Genomic DNA, 25,413 nt, shown 5'->3' with positions numbered 1-25,413 from the left:
CCACCATATAATACGTGCAAAAAATACATTCAAGTTACAGGCTTTGATAAACACGAATACTCTATTTTACAGCAGTCATATTTCATTGTTTCTTCTTCCAATATCATCTAACATGTATACATTTAAACAGGGAAAATGTGCCGTAACATAAAGGGTAGGAGGAGTAAGACAGTTTAGACAGTGTTAGGACATAAAATCTACCCACTGCACCGCCCCGCTTCCCCTCCCCTCACATTTACTACTCTTTGCATGCAAGTTCTCCACTCCACCACTACCCTCCTCCCTTATCCCTCCCTTTCTCCTCCCTCCCCAAGGCCAGAGGAGTGATCAACCTTTAAACAAACCAGAGAGCCAGCAGAGCAGAGCAGAGCTCGCACACCCTCACACACAGACATACAGCTGCCGAGGAAAGTCTGGTGAGCTGTAGCAAAGAGCAAAACTGAGGTAGGTTTTTTGCAGCTGTGGGTGAAGATGACCTCATCGTTGTGTTTCTCAGCAGCTGTAAATCAGATCTGGCTCAAAGAAATGAATGCTTTTTTTCTGTTCTTCTCAGTTCTTTGAAACAATGTAGCTTTTTTCAGTCTGAACTTTTGCTTAGAATCAAGTTTGCTGTGTCAATTTTTGTTAGATATTAAATTTTCCCCTAATTATCCTCCACAGACAGTCATCTCAATTGAGCTTCAGCAGATCTTTGAAGAGTTTAACAGTGTGTTTGCATTTTATTCACTTTGTATTTTCAGACAGAAGCTGGCGTGAAGTTGGTACCTGGAAAGCAGACCTTACTGAGCATCCTATCTCGGGACGTAGCTGAAGGAGTGGTAATAACACAGACCAGTCCTTTACAACCCCTTTCAAACTTTCACCTCTTAACTCCTGTCCATCAGTCCCCACCCCCTCCAGCAAAACTCTCAGATCACTGACTGAGGCAGACAGTCACCAGGGAGTCATTAACTTGCAGACTATCTGGCCTGTTCCCCAAGGGTCAGCAGTGGTGGCATCTGTGCCAATGGAAGCCCCAGCGATGGGTGACATGGGAGAAGTGTGCTGCCCACGATCTTGCTCTCCAGAGGGCGAGACTGTTTGTGCAGCACTAGCCCGTTATGAGAACACTCTAAGGGATGCCATCAGGGAGATCCATGTGGATGTGAGTACTTTTAAACTGGGTATGGAGCGTCGTCTGGAGGAGACGAACAACTTGAGTGGGCCCCTCGGACGAGCCGTGGTTCATCTCCAGCAGGAGAATCGGCAGCTCAGGAGTCAGCTGGATTCTTTGACTCGACAGGTGGAGCTCCTCAGTGGCATAACATGTGACAGGAGCACCTTGCTGAACAACAACCACCACACACATGCCCAAAACCACAAGAACCACCTAGATGACATTGAGGAGAATCACCATGAGATAAAGGAGGTGATCTACGGAAAAGGTGAGGCTCACACGCAGAGTCAGGCTCATCTACACATGCAGAGCTCCACCTTGGGAAGCCAAGCCCAGACCTACAGCAGCCTCAGCAATCAGACTATCCCTGCATCCCCCCCTGCCACTTTTTCATCCTCCTCCACCTCCAGTAGTCCTCCAGCTGGCTCCAGAGTTTCCTCCATGGTGACAAGCCCAGTGTCTGGGAGCAGCCCCTCCATCACCCGCTTCTCCAGCCGAGCCACTTTTGCTGTGTCCAGCAAGACCAATGTGAGTACTTCATAGAGCAGAAATCCATTCATGAAGAGTTCTTTAGTGGTTCAGAGGTTTTTGATGTCTAGAGTGAACAAATGTGCCGAATGAACAAATGTGAAAGTTCTTCAGTCAACCTTGCCATGTCGCATTTATTTTTATTTGCACTGATATTGAACTGGTTTTTATTGACAACAGTAACCATCAGCAACCTGTCAGGGAATATACATTTTTCTGTTTCTACCTGTCTTGGCCTAGGCCTATGTGCCTCTGTTACCTTAACTCTGTGCTAACTTAGCTAACTGCTAGCTGCCTTTAGCAGTAGTAGTTCACAATTTAAGTTTATCTGTTATATTATTGGTAATAATTGAAACTGTAGACACATTTAAATATCTCAGTTTTATAATTACATTTGGCTAAATATAGAGTTTTAATTTAGCTAGCAGTTAAATTGTTGTAATATTACTGCAATATATACTGTTTCTTTAACTTTTTAATTGTTGTTCCTTAAAAAGTTTCTTGATTGTTCCCTGGCAGTAACCCGGCTTTAGCCTGCAAGGGAAGAAATGTTACACTCTTTCAAGGAATCTATTCCAAAAAAATGTACACTTGATGCCCTCCAGGGTTCTTGTAGAAGCTCTTCGCATATTTTTATCTACTCTCTAGTTTACAGTTCAGATTTGTCATGTACTTTGTAACATGAATGGAAATTTAGTATAGTGCAACTGCAAAGTAGCAGTAGTTGCAATGGCCACAGTGGTAAAGACACAGATTTATGAGTTTAAATGAAGCAATGTTGCATTGTGGGTGTGTAGATGTGTCATACGAGGCACTGGCTATGTCACTGTGGTTGCACAATAGCCCTCTGCCAGGATACTTAAGGATTTATGAAGTGCAGTAACATGAGTCAAGAAGGCTCCTGGGAGGTGAGGTTAGTGCGGTTGTGTGGTTTTTCAGACCTGTACCAAATATTTGAAGTCAGCATTGTGAAATGTCGGCTCTGGTTAGTCATTATTGCCTTAGTCCTGCATGTACCACGTTTATCCAGTTTTGGTTTGATTCTCATGTCTCAGCTTCACCTGAATGATTACATAGTTCTCCTTTGGTCTTGTGAAAGTCGTTTGAAACTCTAATGACTGCATCCAGAAACTGGTGGGTGAAGCTAACAAAACAAGCTTGTTCTCTTAGTTTCTGTAAAGCTGATATTTTTCCAGATGCCAAGAATGTTTTAGAGCTGGTTTTATGATGTGTCCATGTGAGTTACATCACAATCATCATCATCAACTTTATTGATGACAATACATCACTGAGTCTGTGAGTCAGAGTTATAGTGTTTTGTGCTTTCTGAGCTATTCCCAGTTATTTTAAGTTCAACTTGGGATGCAGTTCATGAAAGTATGTCTTCTGCCTTATGACTGTTCTTAACCATTTACATCAGCTGGTTTTGTTTTCCTCCTTGGCTTGTTTTGCCTCTGATGAAACCAAAAGAGAATCTCCTGGCTTTTATCCATCCTGTGGTTTCTGCATCACTCAGCCGGTTGATGATGAGCGTGTGGTTTTCCTGGCCTTGTCCTCATGATAAATTTATGGGTTCCTTAGAGAAATAAGGAAACTTTCTAAATATTTAGGCTAGACAGCAGCTTAAGATGATCAAGATGCTTTTTAATGTCTTCCCATTCCTAGGCGATTGAGTGGTTTGGAGTACTGATTATACCCTTCAAGTATTTGCAATTTCAGAGCGATAGAATTAAATGGAACTTGAGAATATTAAATGCATTTTTAAGGCATGCATCAATCTTACCTATGACCCCCAACTTATCCCAGCTGAGAGTGAGTGAGATACACAAGTATCAAAACCTAAACTTGTTCAATGTGCTTACATTTATGTGATTGTATAGTATATTATTAAAATCTTGGTTCTATTTTTTTCATTTTCTATGCCAAAGATTTTTGCAGAGCAGATGTTCGCTTTGCTGAACTCAATGACCACCATTGTGAGTCCATCAACAGTAGATAATATGTGAAGTCACATGTCAAGCTGTTACTAGTACTTTAAAGTGACATTGGGGAACTTGTATGGCAGGAGGAGGTCCTGAGAAGACACACCATAAAGTTGTGGAAAGTGTGACAATCATGAGGTTAGTATTAAGTCTGCTTTTTATTCAGAGCAGGGCAGCTCCCGAATTTAGCCTTTCCTGTGCACTCAGCGCTGACACAAAGCTGGGAGATACACATACCATCATGGGAAGTAGTAAACACATTGTATGGAAACGGCTGACATAACTAGTCAGCGTTTTGAAAAAGTGGTTATTTACATCCAAGTAATTAGAATTCCAGGTTATGTCAACTGGACTGGCATTCAGATAGTTTTAATCACTCACTCAATGCAGTTACACTACACCAAATTAACACACGATCATAAAGTATTTATCTCACTCCTATGAACATATGAGAGGAACTCCTTAAACATAGACATGGACATGCAGCATCCAAAATGGTAGTCAGTGAAATTAAATATTTATATTATTATTATTTTTTATTATTTTTATATATTTATATCTCCTTACAAAACAAATAACAAATGAACAATTAGCTGGAGAGCAGGCCTTTTGAAATAATTTAGTCTGTGTTGACAGACACACTGTGCAAATATTTTGTGAGAACCAAAGATAGCTTTGGGTCCTCATACCAACTGTGATGCACAGTGGTCTTAAGAAGTCTTGCAAATCCACCACGGAATGTCTCAAAAGAAATGCAGCATTATCTAAGGAGCTCCACTGATATGTTGCTGGGGAAACAGGCAGTACATGCAAGACAAGCATCTTGCATTTTTGCCTCGAAGGGTCATCAGAAATTACCCACAAGCAATTTATTTCTGCTAAATGGGCACTGCTAGCTTTTGAAGCCATGGGTGCACCTATACATGATTACATCTGTTGATGATATGGTATTCATGCAGAGTTACAAGTCTTACAAAAACGTTAAAAGCACTTGCACACTTTATGGTAATAGCTGTTGCTCCTGTATGCGTGATTACCAAACTATGTCGTGGATACAACAGAAGAATGTTATCTTCTGTGAAATCATGTGGTCAGAGCTAAACAACACAAGGGCACCTTTGTTTCTGTGTATCTCTGCTGTGGGAGATCCCCCACTGTCAGCCACACACAGCAGAATAATGCATGTGTTCACAGAGGTTGGCTGTGTGTGCTCTGTGTTGTGGTAATTAGCTTCCATGGCTGCTGTTTGAAATCATAATTGCAGCTCGCTCAGGTGCCACATCCTCCCCTGGCTGTCAAGGTGAGATGGGGAGGATTTCTGTTCAAAAAAATACAAAGACTGCAGGCATACTTAACAGCTCGTGTCCAGGCTGAAGCTATCTGCAGCCAGAGAGATGTGTACAGGCGTGTTGTCTTCCATCCTGCTCTCCAGCTGTTACTCCTCACCATCAATGTACATGCCAAGCGGTCACAAGCGGACACACACACCTGTGTGCACACATTTCACCTTCTCTCTGGCAGTGAAGTGAAAGCACCTGCAGCATGTATCTGTGAGTGAGTTATGAGCGTCTTTATTCATGATCAGTCTCTTTTTTTTCGCTGTGGTCTCCTTTCTCTTTAAAGAAGAAGCTGAGTGGAAATGTACTTTATGTATTTTTATTTTCACTGAGGTTATTATTCATGTCCATCTGCCTCATCAAGATGATCATAACTGTGTATATGAGAAGTTCTGTTTCATCTGATTAAGTTTGGTGAAATTTGTTTAAAATGGAAACACATTTGTGTGTGTGTGTGCGTGCGTGCATGTGTGTGTGCGTGGGTTTTTTTTTTGTTTAGAGTTGTGGCTGTTACCAATGATGACCTCAGGTCGTCGTGCTCCAGGACCACTGTTGCAACTGATTGAGATGCTACAGCTTTGCAACTTGGTGATAGGGACAGTTAAATGTATTGGGAGATGTTTTCCTTCAGCCTTTAGAACGTCAGATGAGATACTGAAAAGCAACACAGTCCACAACACTCATTCTATGTTTGACCATGGGATCTGTTTTGAAACCAAAAATCAATGTTGATCTACTAATTTCATTGGTTAGGTTTGCACAACAAAACTACTTCAACAAAAATTTGTGGTTTTGGATGAAACAGATTATTTTACTAGGGGTGCAACAATACTCGTATCGATATTGAACCGTTCGATACAATGCTTTCGGTTCAGTACACATATGTATCGAACAATACAACATTTTTAATTTATTTTATCAACTTTTCTTTTGACGATGCTGTCTGTGTTGAGCGCTCAGTGGATCTGCGCTCGACAGTGCAGCCTAGGCGGAGTAGTCGAACGCAGATTCACTGAGCGCAGGGCAAGCTAGCGAGACAGAAGTTAAGCTCATTGCAACATGGCAAATTGAACCTCCCCCACCCTCATTCAGGTGTGGCGTTTGGAACTATTTTGGTTTTCATGTAACGTGTGACCCTGAAGGTAAGCGTGTCATGGACTAAAGTAAAACAGTATGTTGGATGTGCCAAGCAATGCTCAATTACATTGGTGGGAACTAGTGTGTTAGCAGGTTAGCTCGTTAATGTGTTGGCCGTCCAGCCCCACGCACAGGGCGATCCGCGGTAGCTCGTTAACAGAGATTTGCCATGTTGTGGTGTTAACGTCATTTCAGATTAACGCTGACAGCACTAGTGGGAACACAACGAATATGACTGCACATTTACTCTGACATCATCCTAGTGCAAAGACAAGTGGAAGCAGAGAAAACAAAAAGCACGCATGCTACAAACTTTACCCAAGTCATTTAGACAGCCGTTAGCACATGATTCTCCTTATGGGGACCTGATATGTTTAACCACTTAAGCCCCACACCCCCGGTACCGGGGGCAAAAAGGAGGAGATCACGTTTAATCGGTTATAACGCGGGTTGAGAAATATAAGACCAGACGTGTGGTATCCACAGAAACCTCAGAATCTCAGCTAAAATGTCATACACCAAGTTTCACCACGATCAGACCAAAATTCACTGAATGAGCCACAAAAGAAGACCACAAAAACACACAGCGGCGCAAATGCGCTAAGACAGAAATTGGCTTACCTTCCCGATTTCCTCCGTTATTTTCGCCGGTAGCCACGTGATTAACAGTAGTTGCCATGCCTACCTAGCGCATCAGAGCAGTTTTCCATCAACAACATCCATTTTAGACCCACCTACAGGCACGTGACTGAACAGACGCCACATGCAGTAAATTTGGGCCCACGTGGGTTTTGGCATCACAACGTCTGATTGGTTGAAGTGACGTGAACGTGGCATCGTCACTGTGAATCTATTGGCTCAAACGATTAAAAAGAGGTGCACGCAAATTGACCAAAAGAAACCAAAGTTACAGCCCCTCGGAGTTTAAAGGGCCAGAGGCCAATCAAACGCTCTATGCGCGCTGCAGAAAAGGGCCGGTGCCATGTAAATGTGTGGTTAATTCTTCAAAAATATATTTTGAAAAAAAGCATGTTTAGGCCTGTTAATAAAATTTATTAATTTCTGCTCTTTAATACCTAAAAAAAATCAACTGGCATGGTGTCCAATTGTGCACCAAAATTGGACATTTTTGTACAACGTCTGGATATTCATGTATTGACAGCACTGTAATTTTTCACTGTTTCACTTTAGAAACATAAATCTTTGCACAGATGATGTTTATATGTTGGTTACTGGATTTCTGGAACCAAATGTGATCTGAGGCATATTTTTCAAAGGGTTATATGCTAAAAATTAAAAAAAAATAATAATAATTAGGCGAGGATAAAATCTACTTACTTTTTCTGTGTTCCAGTCTCAGTAACTTTGACACAGTAATATCTGATTCAATATTTACACCTCTGATGAAATTTCCCAAGTGTTAGCTTTATTTTGATACCAAGATTGTAAGGACAGAGAAATAATCAATTAAATTTGGGCATTACATTTTCAAGCAGGAAGCTCAGAAACCCCCTTGGGGCTTAAGAGGTTAATATGCTGCTGAGAATATACCCCAGAAGAAGTGTATAGTATAGCTTTTATTTTGGAAAGAGCCATTTCTCTGTAATAAACTCTCTTTTCCAAAGATGAGTGATTCCTCAATCAGATATAATTTTTTTTTATTACTTTGTTGTTTCAGCAACATTAAATTTAAAAACTGTACTTTTGAGTTAAAATATATATTTATAATTTTAATAAATGACAAATTAAAACGGCATGAACATTTTTTTTGTATCGAAAAAATATCGAACCGTGATACCAAAGTATCGAACCGAACCGAACCGAACCGTGAATTTTGTGTATCGTTGCACCCCTATATTTTACATTGTTAACTATTTTAAAAAGAGTCAGCATTTTAGAAAGCCTTCTCACAGAAAGAACTAATTCTCCACTGTCTGTCCCCAGTCACAAAGCAGCATTATTGGTCAGTGGCAATGCACAAACAACAACAGAGTTGTGTTTTTTCATTAGTGGCCTCTTCTTATTCCCAGGGTGTCTTTTATTGAAGCAACAGTGTCCTGGATTTGGTGCTGAAGTATAAGTATATTTATAAGATTTTAAAAATAAAATCATCCATTTACTGCTCTTAACTATAGACTTAAAGCCAAAACAGTCTTATATCAGACCATAAATAAGCTTACTAATGGTCAGTTTGGGCAGTATTTTGGTCATTTTAGATGGCAGTCTATGGAGACCACTACAAGAACTGAAGCTGATGTTTGCTTTGCCTTTATTTTTCATCCCTGGAGGCTCTCACTTGCTTTTAGTGTGTGGAAAATGGGTGTGCTTGATTTATGGCTCACAATGGAAAAGCTGCATATTGGGCAGTTGCCGATGTGTTGTTTTCATGCACCATCGAAAACATTAATAAATCATTACCAGGCGCATTTTGAGGTATTTTTATTCTTGTCAGCAGTCTGGTACAAATTCAACAAAGGATTTTATTGGTGGTGGCAGACCTAGCAGGAAGCAACAGGATTTATGGGAAATGTGGTTTTAATTTTGAAGAACATCTGCACTCTACCACTGCTTCAAGACAGAAGCTATCCACTGGCTCAACCCATGTCTTATTTTACAGCAATTATACCAAGCTCCTAAACTTCATATGACAGTAATAATATACTGGCAAGCTGAAGGGAAATCTTGTATATTTATCAGAGTTTCGAGCAGCTAAGCTGTGGTCTAATCTTTAGATTTGTTTCACCCCCTCAGTCCCTCCCCATACACCCGTGATCTCCATCTCCCACTAACATTATAAAATCCAGCACTGATGCTATCTACACAGTTGAGCAACAGACCATTGTAGCAGTCAGCCTACACTCTTTTAGTTTAGTCACAGACTGAGAAGAAACTGATGATTGCATCTTCAGGGCATTTAAATGCACTGACCCAAGTCCAAACTGCAGTACACATCCTTTGCCAGGATTACTGCCTGCTGCTGCACTCATTTAGCAGTAAATTAGTAAAAACCGCAATAGTATCATTCTCGCTTTGTATGCACACATATAAATTATGCATATATGGTGATACAATGTGCACACACACCATGTTAGCCAACGTCATTTTTCTGGGTTCGTTGTAGTTTGATTTAAAAAGTAGATCTATCGTAGTATTCTTTATTTTCAGGCCACTAATATAGCCAAAGTTTGCAATAATAACATTAGCAGATATTAGATGTGAGTCCATCTCCTTTACGCTCTCAGTTTGAGACAGTTTCAGGGATGGAGCTGCAAATGGCAGTTTTCTAAAGGAAATGGAAAGAGAACCAAAAATGGCTTGTTTTAAATATCAGTTCCATCCATTTTCTGGTTGGCTGGGTCACAGAGAAGCAGCATGAGCAAACAATCTACCTTTCCCCACCCACCTCCTCCAGCTTATCTGGGGGGTACACCAAGGTGTTCCCAGGCTAGCCAAGAGATATAATCTCTCTGGCGTATCCTGGGTCTACCCCAGGGGCTTTTTATGCAGGGACATGCCTTGAACACTCCACCTTAACTGGTTCCTTTCGATGTGGAGGAGCAGCAGTGCAACAACAAGCCCAACAATCTGATGATCCCCTATGAAAAAAAAAAACCACTTGGTGACAGGAAGGAAAAACTCCCTTTTAAAAGGAAGAAACCTTTAGCAGAACCAGGCTCAAGGAGGGACAACTATGTCCTGGATTGTGGAGGTTAATGGAAGAAGACAGGACACAAGACACACTGTGAAAGAGATTAATAATTAACTAACTTTACACAGAGGATAGGCTAACAGAGTTTTCCAAGACCCAGTCTAAGACCAACAGGGATTATTTGAAACTCTGAATTAGGCAACAGTGATTAACCCTCTTGAGGCAGGCGTTGCTGATTTACAACAGTTAAAAACTAACAACCTGATTACTCCACATACATATTTTATGAGTTTTTTTACTCAGAAGCACCACTGCAGGACTTGGTTGTGCATTAGCAACAAAAAGTTTAATTTGAGCCTGAGAGGGTTGCATTGTCCAAGACTTAAAGTTAATCGGTTTGCTTAATTACTTTACTCAAATTTTGGTCAGATTTTAAATGTGTGTCTGGGTGCAGAAAGACAAATAAATGAGTTAGAAGGCTACACTGCAGGGTAAAGAGCATGGTGTTGTATACTTCTGTGATAAAGACAGCTGACATTTACACACCCGCCTGTGGAGACTCCCCACAGTCTCTGATAGCTGTGACGAACAACTCCTGATATCTGTCTGCCATCCATACATGCATCCATTTATCTATTCTCTCTGTGTGGCTCTGTGGCCCCTTCCTCACCCTTTAACCTTCCCCCATATTCCCATCCGAGCTGGGCTGCACTTTAAGGCTGGATTCCTGGCACCAACACCCCATCCTCCTCTTTGTGGCTATTAATACAGTCATGAGTGAGACAGAAAACAGAGTTTAACCTTTTAACATCCACCAGGCCACTAGTCCCCTAAACACCACTTCATTTTTACAGGAAGGTATAGGGTTACTTATGTCCACACCCACACCCTAATATGGGATTTTCTGTTATGTAGTACAGCTAAGTAGAAATCTTAGACCAGAAGCACTGTAAGGCCAGAATGACACTTAGTGTCTCTAAGTGGTGGATGTTAAGAGATCATAACTCCTCTCTTGGAGTCATTTATCAATACACAACATATTATAGAAGTATGTCTACCCTCGTGATTGGCTGTTATTAAGCAGGTTTGGAGTTACACACTGCTTATCAGAGTTATTTTGAACAATTATTCTCCTAAAGTGAAGCTATTGAGTCTGAACCAATATGGAAATGCAGAACAAAAACTGAGGAACAGCTGAAAAGAAACCAAGTATTGTGTGCACACGTGTGTGTGTGTGTGTGTGTGTGTGTGTGTGTGTGTGTGTGTGTGTGTGTGTACACATGCTGGGGGTTTAACAGAGGTATGCAGCCACTCCCAGACTACCCCTGGCTCTCTTAATGACTTCCAGACAATAGGCCGTGTTCCCGTCATCATCTCTCTGGAAACAGGTTAATAACTGACCAACCAGCCTGTGGGACCACTCACTCTCACTGCCCTCTGGAAGTCAGCTTCAGGGGATGATAGGTTTTAAGGTTGCCTCTTTGGCTATCTCAACTCAGTCCCATGCTGGGAATACTTTACAGATTTCATTTAGCAGCACTCTGGCTTTGTTGTCTTGGAGCAATGCCCAGAAGGTACTTTAAGGAAAACTGGTTTTAGGGGTTAGGTGACACTTTGACAAGGTCCTGGTGAGAGTGCACAAAAATTTACACGTTTTTTCAGAAGTAGAGTCTTCCGGCACAGACAGCTGAGCCTGATGTTGTAGCTGCTTTGGACATTTGGGAAATTAATAGATACATACTTGGTGCCACACATCCACCGAGTGTTAACTGGGCATAATTCATCACATATTGGCACTGGAATACTAAAGTGAGATGATTAGTGAAGCGGCCTTCCTTTTTCACCTGGTTCTCTAAACATAACAACGCACCTGTCTGGTGTATTCAGCTGTATGCTACAAACGAGAGTGAAGGCAGAGGAGATCCAGACCGTTCATGTTCACCAACATAGTAGAGGTCAGCATGTCAAACTCCCCCGTTTATGCTGACATCCTCTGCCTCATTGCCTGGAAAAGAGGAGGATGGAGGAGGGGAGGTCTTTATTGCTTCCACATGTTGGAGCGAGATGTTACTGTGAGAAATGTCCATTTCCAAAAGCCCACCTGGACCCATTTGTCATCAATACTTGGCCTGAAAGACACAGAACCCGCTGTGTTCTTATTCCATTATTCTTAAATCACAAATGAATCCGACGTAACCACCAACACACAAGGAAAAGCTTACAAATGTCCTTTTTTGAGATGCGGCAGGTAGTGGATTGTAAATGATACTCTATACTATAACTATTCACTACATTTAGCCACGTTTTATTCCTTTGTCTCTGAGAGACACAGGATTATCAGAAAATTCAGAAAAGTCTGAAAAGCACAAGTGAAACCACATGCTGCATTCAGTGGTGCTATGTTAGTGAAGTAAACCTTTCCCTGTACAGTAATTCTCACCTGCAATTAGGTTTTTATATTGTCTCAATTCAAAGGCTGTGCATATTTTCCACTCCCAACCCTAAGTGGTGTTCCCTGGGATTTTTCTTTAAGAAATTGCAGGCTGTGTGAATGTATTTGAAGAACAGGTGGTGTGAGTGTGTCTATTTCCTTCAGAAAATGATTCCTCAGTAGACCCCAGTAAGGAAATTACAGAGTTGGAGTCCTGTATAACTGTTTCCTCTGATAGCATTACAGTAGCTTCTGTACATGATAACATGCTTCTTGCTTCATATGTTTCTGGACAGTTTGCTGTTATCTGTATTCTGCTTTGACCTTTTTCTTGCTGCTATAGAAAAATGGAAGGTCACATTCACAGTGAAGTATGATAATTTGCAAGCTCTGTAAAAAATTACAATATGTAGTTTAAAGTCCTGTATCGCTACAAGCGCACAAGTCTTCACTCTGTAATCATGTGTATTCATGGAAATCTTTGCGCTTGGGCATTTGTTTTGCAAATAAGTAGCTACTAAAGTTAGGTAATGGGTAACACATACACACACACACACACTTTCCTTCACACTAGCACTTGTTGGAAGGGCGCCAGCTTGCCTCCATTTATTAATGGTTGTTCCTTTCCTCCAGCACTCAAAGGTCACTCTAAGAGAGTGAAGGACAGAGGACGGCTTACAAGATGGAAAGATGAAAGAACAACAGATATAAGAAAGACATTTAGCTTTACACCTGGTCAGCCAAACACATTTTAAAAGCAACATTTTCTGAAGTACCAGGACACTGCATTAGCATAATTTCTCTCCAAAGAAAGTCAAGTTAGGGTTGACTGTGATGGCTTGGAACTCAGAGAGGGCTAAAGCACAAGATGTCACCAAGTAGAGCAGTTTGTCTTTGGCCTCAGAGACCCTGATGACTTCATTAATTGGAGATAAATTATCTGAAATTCAGGAGCGGGACCACGCCTCCAGACACACACCTTACGGGTCTTATCTATATATGAGTCCCCCCAGTTCTACAAGTTTTTCATTCTTATCTTTATGCTCCACCCTCCCTCCCTCCCTCCCTCCCCCTTTTCAATTCTTTCGCTTCTTATTAGTACTCATTAGTACATGGGGATCTGCCAGGCCGGGGAGCCACCGCCAGTCCTCTTCAAGGCCTTCTCCAAACCGCAGCTATTCAGAGTGCAGATTATTAAGCAGACTATTTGCTTAAAGAAAATGGACTGGTGCTCATAGCGCTTTTCCACTCAAGCGAACGGTCATTTTTACTATAAGCTTCATTCACCCAGCCAAGCACTATTTTCTACTTGTCTGACAGGCACAGAATTTCATCGAGGGCTGCTCAGGGTTCAGTCTCTTTCCCATTCTCACCTCCCCCCACCCACCCCACCCCCCTTTCAGAGTCTTTATTAAGGTGTCATTGATGAAGACGCTTCTGACAGCTAAACAATGTCTTGTGACTAAACACAGGATATGGTGCTCAACCATCACCCTCATACCTCGTCCTGTTTGACCAGACAGGTTTACATGCCGGGTGCGTTGTCCCAAAGCAACAGCTGACATTTGCAAATATTCTGGTATATACTTGCACTAGAGGAGGGATGGTAGCTGTCTTCAGTTTGAGCTAAATTGCAAAAACAAATTACACAGTTGTAATCATTAGATGTGTGAGTTTTTCTGAAGGTTGACAAATAAAATATTTAACTGAATACGCTGATTTCAAATCAGCTATTTGACTGGGGGTTAAACGAAATGATAGTGTTTTGTACAGTTTCCTTCAGTGGAGGTCAGACACTTATCCACGGGGTAGAGTGCAAAAATCTAATATGTTCTCCTTTTCTTCATATTTCCTCCTCTGTCTCTACTCTCAGACTGGGGGCTTCATTACATTTTCTGCTCTGCTTTAACAGCTTGGTCCAGATATTTTATAGTTCCTCACTCACGAAGCAGTGACGCACTGGTGGATTTGTTGTACCTCTAAGAAAGAAAAAGGAGCTTTTATAAATGTGAATATACATGTGCGTTCATGCATATTCACATTTATGCTAATAGTTAGCAGTTACCTCTGAGCTTTAACATCATTAATGTAATTTTGCAAGACTAAAGCAAAACAAGAAGGCAGACAATGTAAGCTGACCTCCTTAAAGTCCATCCACTTTGGCTTTCTCTGTGTTTTTATGATTCCTGCTTACAGCTACTATTACACACATGTCTGCCAGTACAGGGAGACGTGACTGTTGGATGTTAAAGGTTCATGAATCTGGAACCAGAGGAGGTGATGATGTCTTTAAAATGTGAGGCCTAATTAACAAGGATACAGGATTTCAAGCAGATGCTAATTCTTGGCATGGGTGTAGTTATGCTGAGTGTCATGGCACAAAAATACTGCATTTGTAGGTGGCCTGTCTAGCAATAATTTAATTGGCTGGAAGTGGTGAAGTCTAAATCTAAACATACAGTTTAAAGTTAGTTCAGGTGACTTTTAATGAAGATTTGGATTGGGAGCTAAACCATGCTCACAACACAGACTGTAACAGCATTTGCATTTTTATGTGAAATACAGGTTCAGCTCCTGAAACTACTTCAGGGGTTTCATGAAATCATGGAGCAATCTCGCAAAATCGTAGATTTTTACATAGCTGGGAGTAATGATGTCCTAGTGAGCTATGCTAATGCTAATCCTGCTCAGCAACTTGAAACTCTGTAATGTTTGCTTGACCTCATTGTCAGTGCTACATGCGTATTCACTCGTGTGTGTATAAATATTAGCTGTGTAGCAGCTGCTAACCTGAGTCTTGACCTTCACTGGTCAAAAAAATACCCCTAAAGAGTAGTACTAATATTTATCTACTGCACACTGACATTCGAAAGGCTCATCACGTTACAGACGTTAAGAACATTTTAGTACTTCCAAATGTTAGGAGACACTGTCTGGCTGACATCCAGCTTTTGATAAAATATCAGCACATCAAGTGCAGAGTAATCCAACAGATATCAGCTGACTGATTTCCTACTCATGAGGCTCTTGTGCCAAAGTGTTTGTTTAACCAAATGCATGCAGAAATGTGATGAGTGCGGCCTTTCCTGTGGTCTCTGGTCAACCTTGTGCCACGTGAAGTGTGCAGAACACAGCGTTCAGCTGCGCGCTCTTCCAGCAAATAAACCTCGAGATACCAGAGAGTTTACAGGAACCTCAGCAGCTATGCTCTCACATTTCCCCCTCTGACCTAAAGTGGACATCTGATGATCTGAGTACTTAAGCCGGGGAAGCTCCCCTCCCCAAAGCCAGACATTCTGCAATTTGTCTCCCTCCTCCTGCTGGATAGCCAGCTGTTTCCACCTCACTACCCTTATTCCCAGCCCCTCTACACTATTTCCCATCATGAAATATAAAATCACTCCCTGTCTTTTGCTTTCCTCACTTTATCATACATTACCCTTATTGAGTGTGTCATCACAATTTAATAAAATAATACCACCCCTGTCCATGCACACATTCTCTCTTGTTGCCTTGCTTTCACACACATGACCCAGCAGCATTCCTATACGTTGAGCTCACTCTGTCTATCATGCACACATATACACGCCCCAAGATTTCCTCAACTGAGCACAGCGTGCTGTCTCACAGCCAGAGCAGCACATTGTATATACATGTATGTACAGAGGGGATGCAGACGTTTCAAGTTTCTGTCTTCTGAGACGTTGCCTTGTGGCAGAAAATTGAGGTTGTTTCTTTATTCTTTAGGTGTTGTTGGGGTTTTGTTTATTGTTTCAACACCCAAACACATTATCCAGTGAATATACCTCCACTGTATTGGGTGGGTCGAGATCTCAGCAAACTGATGGCTCCAGACTGCTACAGTGAAGTAATAAGCCGTTTTATTCTATAATTTGGGTCATTTCACACTTGAAAATTCTTTCCAAGGTTTTAAAGTCTTGCTCTTATTTCCTTGTTTGAATGTTTATATTCACATCTGCTCAATTGCATGGCGACGTGCATATGTGCTACGCTTTTCTGGGTTTTCTAGACCAGCAAAGTGTTGATGACGCTTTCTAAACAGCGTTTGTGGCCTCAAGCTTTTGGCTTGTAAAGCACTGATTTAAGATAGGACCCTGGCTCCAGACCAGCTGCCAAACGGCCTGGGTGAAAAAAAGTTTTATCAGCGGGTAGATAGAGCTAGATATTTTGTCTGAGGAGTTTTGAAGTCTGAAACAAAGTTAAGCAAAAGTGAATTTTTAATTCAGTACAGTTTGAATGTATAATGCCAGTTCACAGCTACAGTTGTAACAGAGAGCTTCATAGGTAAACACCCTAAAATATTAGAGAGAGAACCCAAAAGATGAGACAGGGAGTGAGAACTCTCTGGGGGATGCTGGGGGATTCCCAAGATGCAAATGAGTCTTTCTTCTTCAGTCACCTTCTTCACTCACTATGTGTTTATACACCTCTCTGCATTTAATTATTGGTTATTACTAATCTATGGCCCTCTTCCACAGGAATTCTTTGTCCTGTCTTCATCTGGTAACCCCCATCCCTCCCTCAGCCTGGTTTTGCTTGTGGTTTTTGTTAAAAGGGAGTTTTTTCCTTCCCACAGTCGCCAGTGCTTGCTCTTAGGGGTTCATGTGATTGCTGGGTTTTTCTCTTTTTTTCAGTGGTCTTTACCTTACAATCCAAAGTGCCCTGAGGCAACTGATTTGGTGCTATATAAATACAATTGAATTGATTTAAATTGAAAATTAAAACATGGCAGAAAGTGGCAATTGTGGGAAGGAAGAACTTCCTTTGAACAGGAACAGGGAGCGACAGTCATCTTTTGTGAAAGATTAAGCTATCAGGGAAAAGAGGATTAAAAATTTCATGGAGTGAACAGAAACTGAAAAAATGCTTCCAAGCACACTGACGTTATCTAAACACACAATTGGTGCATCAGATGCATCACTGAAGAAATAATGTTTTCAGTCAAATGCTGTGCAGAAATCGGCCCTGTCTACTTAATTCCACTGTGACAGCCAAGTCTGAAGTACAACCAGCTGCTCAACAAGCTGTGGCTGCCCAACATGGCTGCCCGAAGGTGCGTTACGTCTGTGAAGAGCTCTTTCAGGATCACTTAGGGTAAAATTTGCACATCATATATAACATTTTACAAAAATATAAAATAATAGAATTTAACAAGGCCCGAGGGAATTTCTATACGATCGTCATAATAAAAGCTATAATAGTAGATTAAATTTGATATGATGCCATTTCAGACATTAACTAGCTGAGGCAGTTGCTGACACAGGAGAACTAGAGACCTGTGACCTTGAGCAAATACTGTCAGTGCTGCACTGTTGACCTGAGCAGTGTTGCTCTGACGATAGTCACACTAAACTCTGCCTATCTATCTGACAAGGCCACATGGAAAGTACAGCAACTTTGGCCACAACCAATGTGGAACAGCAGCTCCATGCATTAAGCGTGTGAGATAAAGGTAAGGATGGTGATTAGTTGTCCCATGTGGCCGACAGGGTGTGGTGAGAGAGAAAGGACAGCCTCTCCTTAGCTACAAGACTGAACTGATTCCAGAGGCAGGAAGAAAAGTGGGGTCACGTAAATGCTGAAATATGAACTCTGGATACTGATGATGTTTGACATTAAAAACTTGATCCCAGTCACTTTAGCACTCAGAACCGGGTGGATTTTGGCTGTTCTCCCATCCCTGAGCACGTCGGTGACATGCAGCACCCGATTTAAAACAAAGACTTTCCGAGTCTTATCAGGAGGGAGGAGACGCGCATGGAACAAAGCATCCCTCTGCCTCTCGCACTTGCAGGCCTTCACTGAGGTCCATGTACAAAATAAATGGCTTTGAAGTGCACTCAGTTGTGGCATGCCAATTTGTTTTGTTTTGTCTGAAGCTGTGTCAAAAAAAGCCATATGTTGGAGAAAAAGTTGAAAACTTGAAAGGAGTCAAAGAGTCCAACAATGACTCAGTGAGCATCTGGATTTCTTTTTGTTCTTTTTCTTTTTTTTTGTTCAAGCCAGAGGAACATGAATTGTCTACAATCCAAACATAACATATTGGTGTTTGAAAAGCTAAACATGAAACTAAGAGGAGACTAAAAAGGTGACTAAGTGCAGTTTTTAGTCCACTGGGGAAGGCAATTCCAGTAGACAATCGGCTGATCAATCCTACAACGATTAAATGTCAAGAGTCTTAAGTTGCCGGTTTTCATCTCACGTGTATGACATTGTGTTGTGGCAGTGAAGAAAAATGGCCCTCCTGTTTGTCACAAATGAAGGTCAAACATAACTTCACGTCTGTTGTTGGCATGCCGTTAACTATGACTTCATGTGTGTTTCAGAGCATTGAGCGAGAGGAGCCAATTGAAGTCGACCCAGCCCCGACACATTCTGGACAGGAAAATGGACACGCTGTTTCTAAAGGTAATCACACAGCTATGGTCTCACATCCTCGCAGTGCAGCTTGTCCCCGCAGTTAATGATAATACAGTCACAAAGCATTGTTTCAGGGAGTTTCCAGTTATTTTACCCAGCGTGCTTAGCCAAAGGAAACAGATTTATGATGTTTTGTGGCTATAGCGTTAGGAAGTGTATCATTTGTAGACCATAAAAATCAAAGCAGAACCATTTTTGGAACAGAGGGTAAAGTGGGGGAGTTATCAGCTAACACTAGCACCTTAAGTAATCTATATTTACAATGTAAGAAGGTTAGGTTAGGAAAGTCTATAATACAGTAAGAAGGAGACACAGTGTTTGTACTTTTTCTATAAGTCCCCAAATATTTACAGTTTAGTTTGTGTCTAATTTCTCATTTTTGAAGTCTCCTGTGTGTCCTTTCCAATTCAGAGGAATTCATGGTAAATGTTGGGGAATGACAGCAAGTTATTATGAAGTGCTGTCTGTCTTTCTTTGCTCCTAGATTGTATCTTTAGCATGCTTTATCAGCTTTTTATACCTTTTCATCCAATCAGAACATTCAGTGCTGGTACATGGAAATATCTGTCCACCCACTGACTCTCCACATGAGCACGCTCCCATTGTCACCATGCGGATGCCCCACCTCCCCATTACTGCTACAACCAAGACAGCAGAAATCAAAAGCTCACCCATTGTTCCAAGTAGCCCTGCAAGTCCTCTGACCTCTCTGGCCTCCTCCGAGGCCTCACCTGGTAGCCAGCCAGCTTCTAGCACCACCCTGCCCGAGCCAATAGAGGAGTCTCCGATACAACCAGGTAGCTGACAGTTAAATCATGAAGTAATGTTATGACACATGAACGCAGCAAAAATTGTAACTAAATTAGTATTTCCTTTGAGCAGCACCTCCTGTAAAATCCTGGACTCCTACACCTATCAGAGCTTTGGGATCTCCTTATCTTCAGGGTGAGTCATTGTTTCAGAAAGTTCTAGACATAAAAGTATTGCAGATATGCATAATTTACTTTTTGCCTTGTCTATTCCAGAGAAGGCAAATTCAGTTCCTGCTAAGTCTGTGACCTACTCAGGTCTACGGGAGTCTGACAGGTAATTGGATGGAAACATCACACTCTCAGAACAGAGGAAGTATCTTTTGCTTTGTCTGACACTTGTGCATTGTCATCCTGCAGTGATGGCTCCTTTGGGCAGATGGGAGAAAGGAGGCGAGAGCTGGTGAGATCACAGACTCTGCCCCGTAACATCGGTGCTCAAGCCCGTCGAGCTATCTTTGAAAGACTGGATTCTGAGGCCAGGTGAAAGCATCGCAATGCTACCTTTGGCAGCACATCAACACAGCGGTCTTATTTATTTGCTTTCCTATGTATCAGTGACAGCTACCTGCTTGCATACTTAGTACTTTCTTTGGTCCTATTTCTATTATCCTCCTCCTATTCTCTATCTTACTTGTTAAGCACCTTGGCATACCCTTGGTTTTTAAGTGTGCTTTATAAATAAAGTTTATTATTATTTATCTTTGTTTCCCCTTTCTTTCTGTGCGCAGTCGTCTTAAACCAGTGGAGTCGAAGCCCAAGCTGAAGCGTTCTCAGAGTTTCGGGGTGTCCACTGCCAGCAGCATCAAACAGATCCTTCTCGAGTGGTGTCGCTCCAAGACCATCGGCTACCAGGTAAAACACTCATTATCATTAGTCTCACCAGCCAATAAAGCCTGGAGGGGAACATGTCACACTTTTGTAAACGTATATGTTTTTTAAATGTATTAAATTATCTGTAGCTATTGAATATTTTGACAAATAGGCTTGAACACTGATTTTCTACTTTTCACCTTCTCCAGAACAGATGATGGTCAGTTACCTTCGTCAACTGTTTCCTGCTCTCCACACAGTCACTGACATCACTTCACCATAGCACAAAACAAACTTTCAGAGATGTGCACCACATAGATAATCCAGTGTGCCTGAGTATATTTCAGCCAGAGTTACTTTTTTCTTCTTTGTTTATTTTTTTTGTCGCACTCTAACGTAGTGGAAAATTGACAACATGTTCGTGTGCTGATTAGATGTTTGCAGCTGTGCTTTACAGTTGGAAGCACAAGAACACAAGGCTGCTAATGGAAGACGCAAATACATTCATACTGTCCTCTCCATAATGTTTTACAGCTGTTGGTCTATCCAGTTTGACTTTGTGGTCGTTTGTAAGCTTGCTTCTCGAGCCTCTCAAAATCCTACTAGCAAGTGAGCACACTACGTTACACAGCGGTGTAAGGATAAGTAGATAATGGATTACTAAATGTCATCGGAATTTTTGCATCTAGGTTCTTTAGTTTTGTGTTTTTTGATCATCCTGGCATTTTCAGATTTTTTTTATAAATGACTTGACATAAGGAAGTCATTGAAGAACAAGGCAAATTCATAGAGTAGAAAACAGGCCTTGGTGAAATTAGCTTTCTCTACAAGAGTTAATAAATACAAGAAGGTAGATATTAACCTTACTTTTATGTGTTTCCAAATAAAATAGTCACAATGAGATGGAAATAGTAAAATAATCACACCCGCTGCTCCGGTCACTCAGCTCTCTAAAATGATTACTCTGTCTCCTCAAATGTGATCCCAACTCTGCCAACATGAGGTCAAACTGGCATCCTGAAATATGTATGAAAGTAGTCATGATACAACTTCAACTCCTGGATCAAACCGTGAAATCCTCCCTGCTGCTGCCTTCTTGCGAGAATTGGATAGATCCAGAAACTGTTTCTTCTTTTTCTTGTCATTTTTTCGCAGTGTGATGAGTCTGTAAGGGCTTTTAGGAGCTTGAAAATACAAGTAAAGTCGTTTGGAGGTGGTTTTAACCCCGGTGATGGTAATGACCCACACCTTTCCTGACGTAATGACTCACATGATCAATAGCGGGTCAGTAACCAAGTCCAAAGGGAACAACCTCTACTCAGGTTTAAATACCTGGGACTCTCCACCTTTTTTTTAGACTGAAGAAGCCTCTTGGATGAGAGACACGTCATAAACTTAAAGAAGTCCAGTCCCATTCTTTTTTTTCGAGCTCCCAAGACTACAATGACGTGTATGACTAACTTAAAAACTTTACAAACTAGTGGCTAATGTCACGCTAGCTATATCCTATATCTTTCATACACGTTGACACTGCACTAGAGCTCCTGGAGCTGCTGCTTGTTTATTGGACACACGTGACAGCAGTTCTACTGACTGACTTATAGGACTCTTGGAAGTGACACAAATAATTGTACTTCCCCAAATAAACTGGACAGGGTACATAATGTGTGTCAAAGATAGAAAACTATAAATTAGAATACTCGACCTAGATACATGCAGCTGTTTCATGCTGATTTACCCTGTTGGCACACAGAGGGACTGCTAATGTGCTTACTGTGTTCCTTTCAACTACAGTAGCAGTGAGCATCCTTGTGGTAAATAGGTGTGTCTAATTGCACATGTGTGTTTTGCGGAGGTGTGGAGGCGTGGTTTATGCTGAGGTCCCAAAGTGCAAAGTGACACTTTGCTGCACTCTGAAAGCCTTTTTTCTTGACTGCAGCCTGAGCCAGCTGCTCCATGTGGTTTTGGTTACAGTCAAGCAAGCAAGACTCTTATTAACTTGTAGCAAACTCTTACATACACACACAAGAAGAAGAGGAAGACGTTCATTCGATTACATGACGTGTTGCATTTCATTCAAGCCAAACTCCAGACCAATAAAGGGTATCCTTGAAACAGCGTGATTTCAAGAGCACGTCAGAGACTGAGAGAAGCAGAGCAGGGGGAAGTCTGTTTTAGCCATCATAATTATGGGCTAGACGCCGGATGGGGAGACGGCTTTATGAAGCTGCAACAAGTCATGTGTCTATCTTTTACCTCTCACTGCTCTCCTAAATGCAGTATTCTCACACACTCATCATCACTTCTTCCTGTCCTCAGAACATCGACATCCAGAACTTCTCATCCAGTTGGAGTGATGGGATGGCTTTCTGTGCCCTGGTTCACTCCTTCTTTCCCACCAAGTTTGACTACACCTCTTTGTCACCGGCCAATCGCAGGCACAACTTTGAGCTGGCCTTTGGAACTGCAGAGTGAGTGATAACAATATGAAAATAGGCTGTGGATAATTTATTTTTGAAGATATGACACAGTGCTGCTTCACAAGCTTAAAAAATACACTTTCTGTCAATTCGTAGGTTTTACATATTATAATAATAATAATAATGGATTGCATTTATATAGCGCTTTTCGGGACCCCTCAAAGCGCTTTACAATTCCACTATTCATTCACTCTCACGCTACAATGGGGAAGGCAAGCTACAGTTGTAGCCACAGCTGCCCTGGGGCAGACTGACAGAGGCGAGGCTGCCATATTGCGCCATCGGCCCCTCTGGCCATCACCAGTAGGCGGTAGGTGAAGTGTCTTGCCCAAGGACACAACAACCGAGACTGTCCGAGGCTTGAACCGGCAACCTTCCGATTACCAGACGAACACCCAACTCTTGAGCCACGATCTATTATATTATTCTATTATATGTAGAATAGGCCTTCTTTGGACCACAGAGACATAATGTTTGTCATTTTTACCAGGTCTTAAATTATATTCTTAATGACATTCACGTATATTTTATTTTTAACAAGACACTACAAGAATGTTTTTTTAAATTCATTTTAATGTTTATTATCTTCTCTCAAACATTATGTTTATTTTCATTCTGTTTTTTATTTTTTTATTTTTCATTTCAATATTTCATTTAGTTTTGTAAAACCAAAATGTTTCCTTTCATTTTGCTTTGATGGAAGGTTAATTCACTAAAAAAAGATACGTTTTCACACGGCTCTTTGCAGTACTATAAAAAAAATTCCCTTCCACAGGAGGAGGAGGATAGATAGTAACCAATAACCAAATGCACTTGACTAACTGATCAGAGAGTGTGAGCGCATCTGTAAAAGCAGGTGTGTGTGTGTGTGTGAACACAATGCCACAACCTTCGCAGGATTAGATCTCCAACCAAATTCTCTCAAAGGTCCAGCACTCAGAGAAACTGCAAGAAACCCAAGAGCTCCATCTCAGCATGTTAAATGTGCAGTAAGCTCATTTAACATGAGTTTATGTTTGACATAAATTAGCCCAGATGTCACAGTTTTCCTTTAACTTCCTCCCACTCTTGTTGTGTTACAAACACAAACAGTTATTAGTTAGCTGGAGCTCAGTTGTGGTGTCTGGATTCTGCTAATATGGCTTTAAAAGATTTATGAGCCTTAACTCCATCAGCCATGCATGTCTGCTTTATTGTGGTTGGATGTTTCTGAATGGCTTTTCTCTCTTGGTTTGTTTTATAGCTCTCCACAAAGACCCAAATGCACGCGTTTTAAACGATCATTACTCCTGCAGATCCAGTCCTTTTTATTTCTCCATGCTTTTTTCCCCTCCCTTTTTCACATTTGATGAAAGGTGTGCATTCCTTTTCCCTGACCAAATGGCTTCATAAAGCCCAGCTTATTATCCCACTGCACTACACAGACCCACAGCGTGGACGTGCACTACTTGATTAAAGACAAGTTTATTTTGTGCCTGCAGCAGAATTAAGCTGTTTTGACTGAAAAGCATTATTCAGTGGGTTCAGTGACCAGCTTTAGACTTGACCTCTTAAAGAGATCTGAGACTTACAGGACAGTGAATACACATATCAGGATGATTACATCCATCATGTCATTCTGTAACAAACTGTAACAAAACACGTTTGTTAAAAATCCATTTTCAGCAGCTTTACAGGTTCAGAACGCGACTGGCTGCTGTGTATTTTTTGCATGATACAGTTCAGTCCTGTAACTCATAAAATCAATAATTAGGTAATTAGGTAAATAAATTAAGTATAAACTGAAGGAGTTTTTTTTTAAAGAAAAACTTCAATCTTCTTCTTTAGAAAGTTAGAAAGTCCACTCTTTGAAATACCCCTGATGCCACCTCTCTAGCCTTCCCTTTTCTTAACTTGCCTTCCTTTATCTCCACCTCCAGAACGAAGGCAGGCTGTGACCGGCTGATTGAGGTGGACGATATGATGATCATGGGCCGTAAGCCAGACCCCATGTGCGTCTTCACCTACGTGCAGTCCCTCTACAACCACCTGCGGAAGTTCGAGTGACGCTCAAAGACCTCTTTGAAAACATCAACATGCTATCAGCTAATTTGTGGTTTGCTGTCAGGCAGAGGCCTGTGCATGTAGGGCTGGTGGACAGAGCTGGCACTTTGGAAGGACTAGGTCGCCCCCTAGTGGTGGATGAATAAACAATCCTCTACAGTGCTGCAGGAGAAGCAGCCCAGAGGGGAAGTGCTCACAGCTTGGGTCACTGACAGAGTGGACAGTGTTTCATCCATACTGTGTATGAACAGTCATGAAGATGGATTCATACACAGCGGTCAGCAGTTTGTGTGTATGTGTGTGTGGTTTTTATTTAGGTTTTTACTTTGTGTATGAGTATTTGTGTGTATGGCTGAGATATACTGGAGAGAGAGCAGAAATGTTGCTGTGTTCATTATTGTCACACATGCTTGTAGGTTAACCTCCATATTAATTTCAACTTGCGCACCTGTGGAGAGGAGGTATGTCTCAGAAATGTCACATTCCGTAAGGCTGTACGTCCGACTGTTTAGGACATATATGATGCAATGTTGTAGAAAATAAAATGATATTTTGATATGAGGGTGAGCAATCTTTCAATCCACATATGCTGGATGACACTTAGATG

General features: G+C 41.4%; 1 protein-coding gene across 1 annotated transcript; it reads left to right on the top strand.

The window, feature by feature from the left end:
- The first annotated feature begins 209 nt into the window (after positions 1 to 209).
- On the top strand, positions 210 to 25,362 carry smtnl2 (smoothelin like 2). Its single transcript, XM_085184770.1, has 10 exons — positions 210 to 444; positions 741 to 1,684; positions 18,568 to 18,649; positions 19,198 to 19,458; positions 19,544 to 19,606; positions 19,687 to 19,747; positions 19,831 to 19,953; positions 20,202 to 20,325; positions 22,603 to 22,754; positions 24,683 to 25,362. Exons 2-10 carry the CDS (start codon positions 1,007 to 1,009, stop codon positions 24,807 to 24,809), a joined length of 1,671 nt encoding a protein of 556 aa, XP_085040896.1. The 5' UTR covers positions 210 to 444; positions 741 to 1,006; the 3' UTR covers positions 24,810 to 25,362.
- Positions 25,363 to 25,413: the final 51 nt, after the last annotated feature.

The sequence above is a fragment of the Neolamprologus multifasciatus genome, chromosome 14 (genome assembly GCF_963576455.1).
Source record: "Neolamprologus multifasciatus chromosome 14, fNeoMul1.2, whole genome shotgun sequence".
Taxonomy (NCBI): domain Eukaryota; kingdom Metazoa; phylum Chordata; class Actinopteri; order Cichliformes; family Cichlidae; genus Neolamprologus; species Neolamprologus multifasciatus.
Note: the sequence above shows the minus strand (reverse complement) of the source record. Positions and strands in the feature narration are given on the sequence as shown.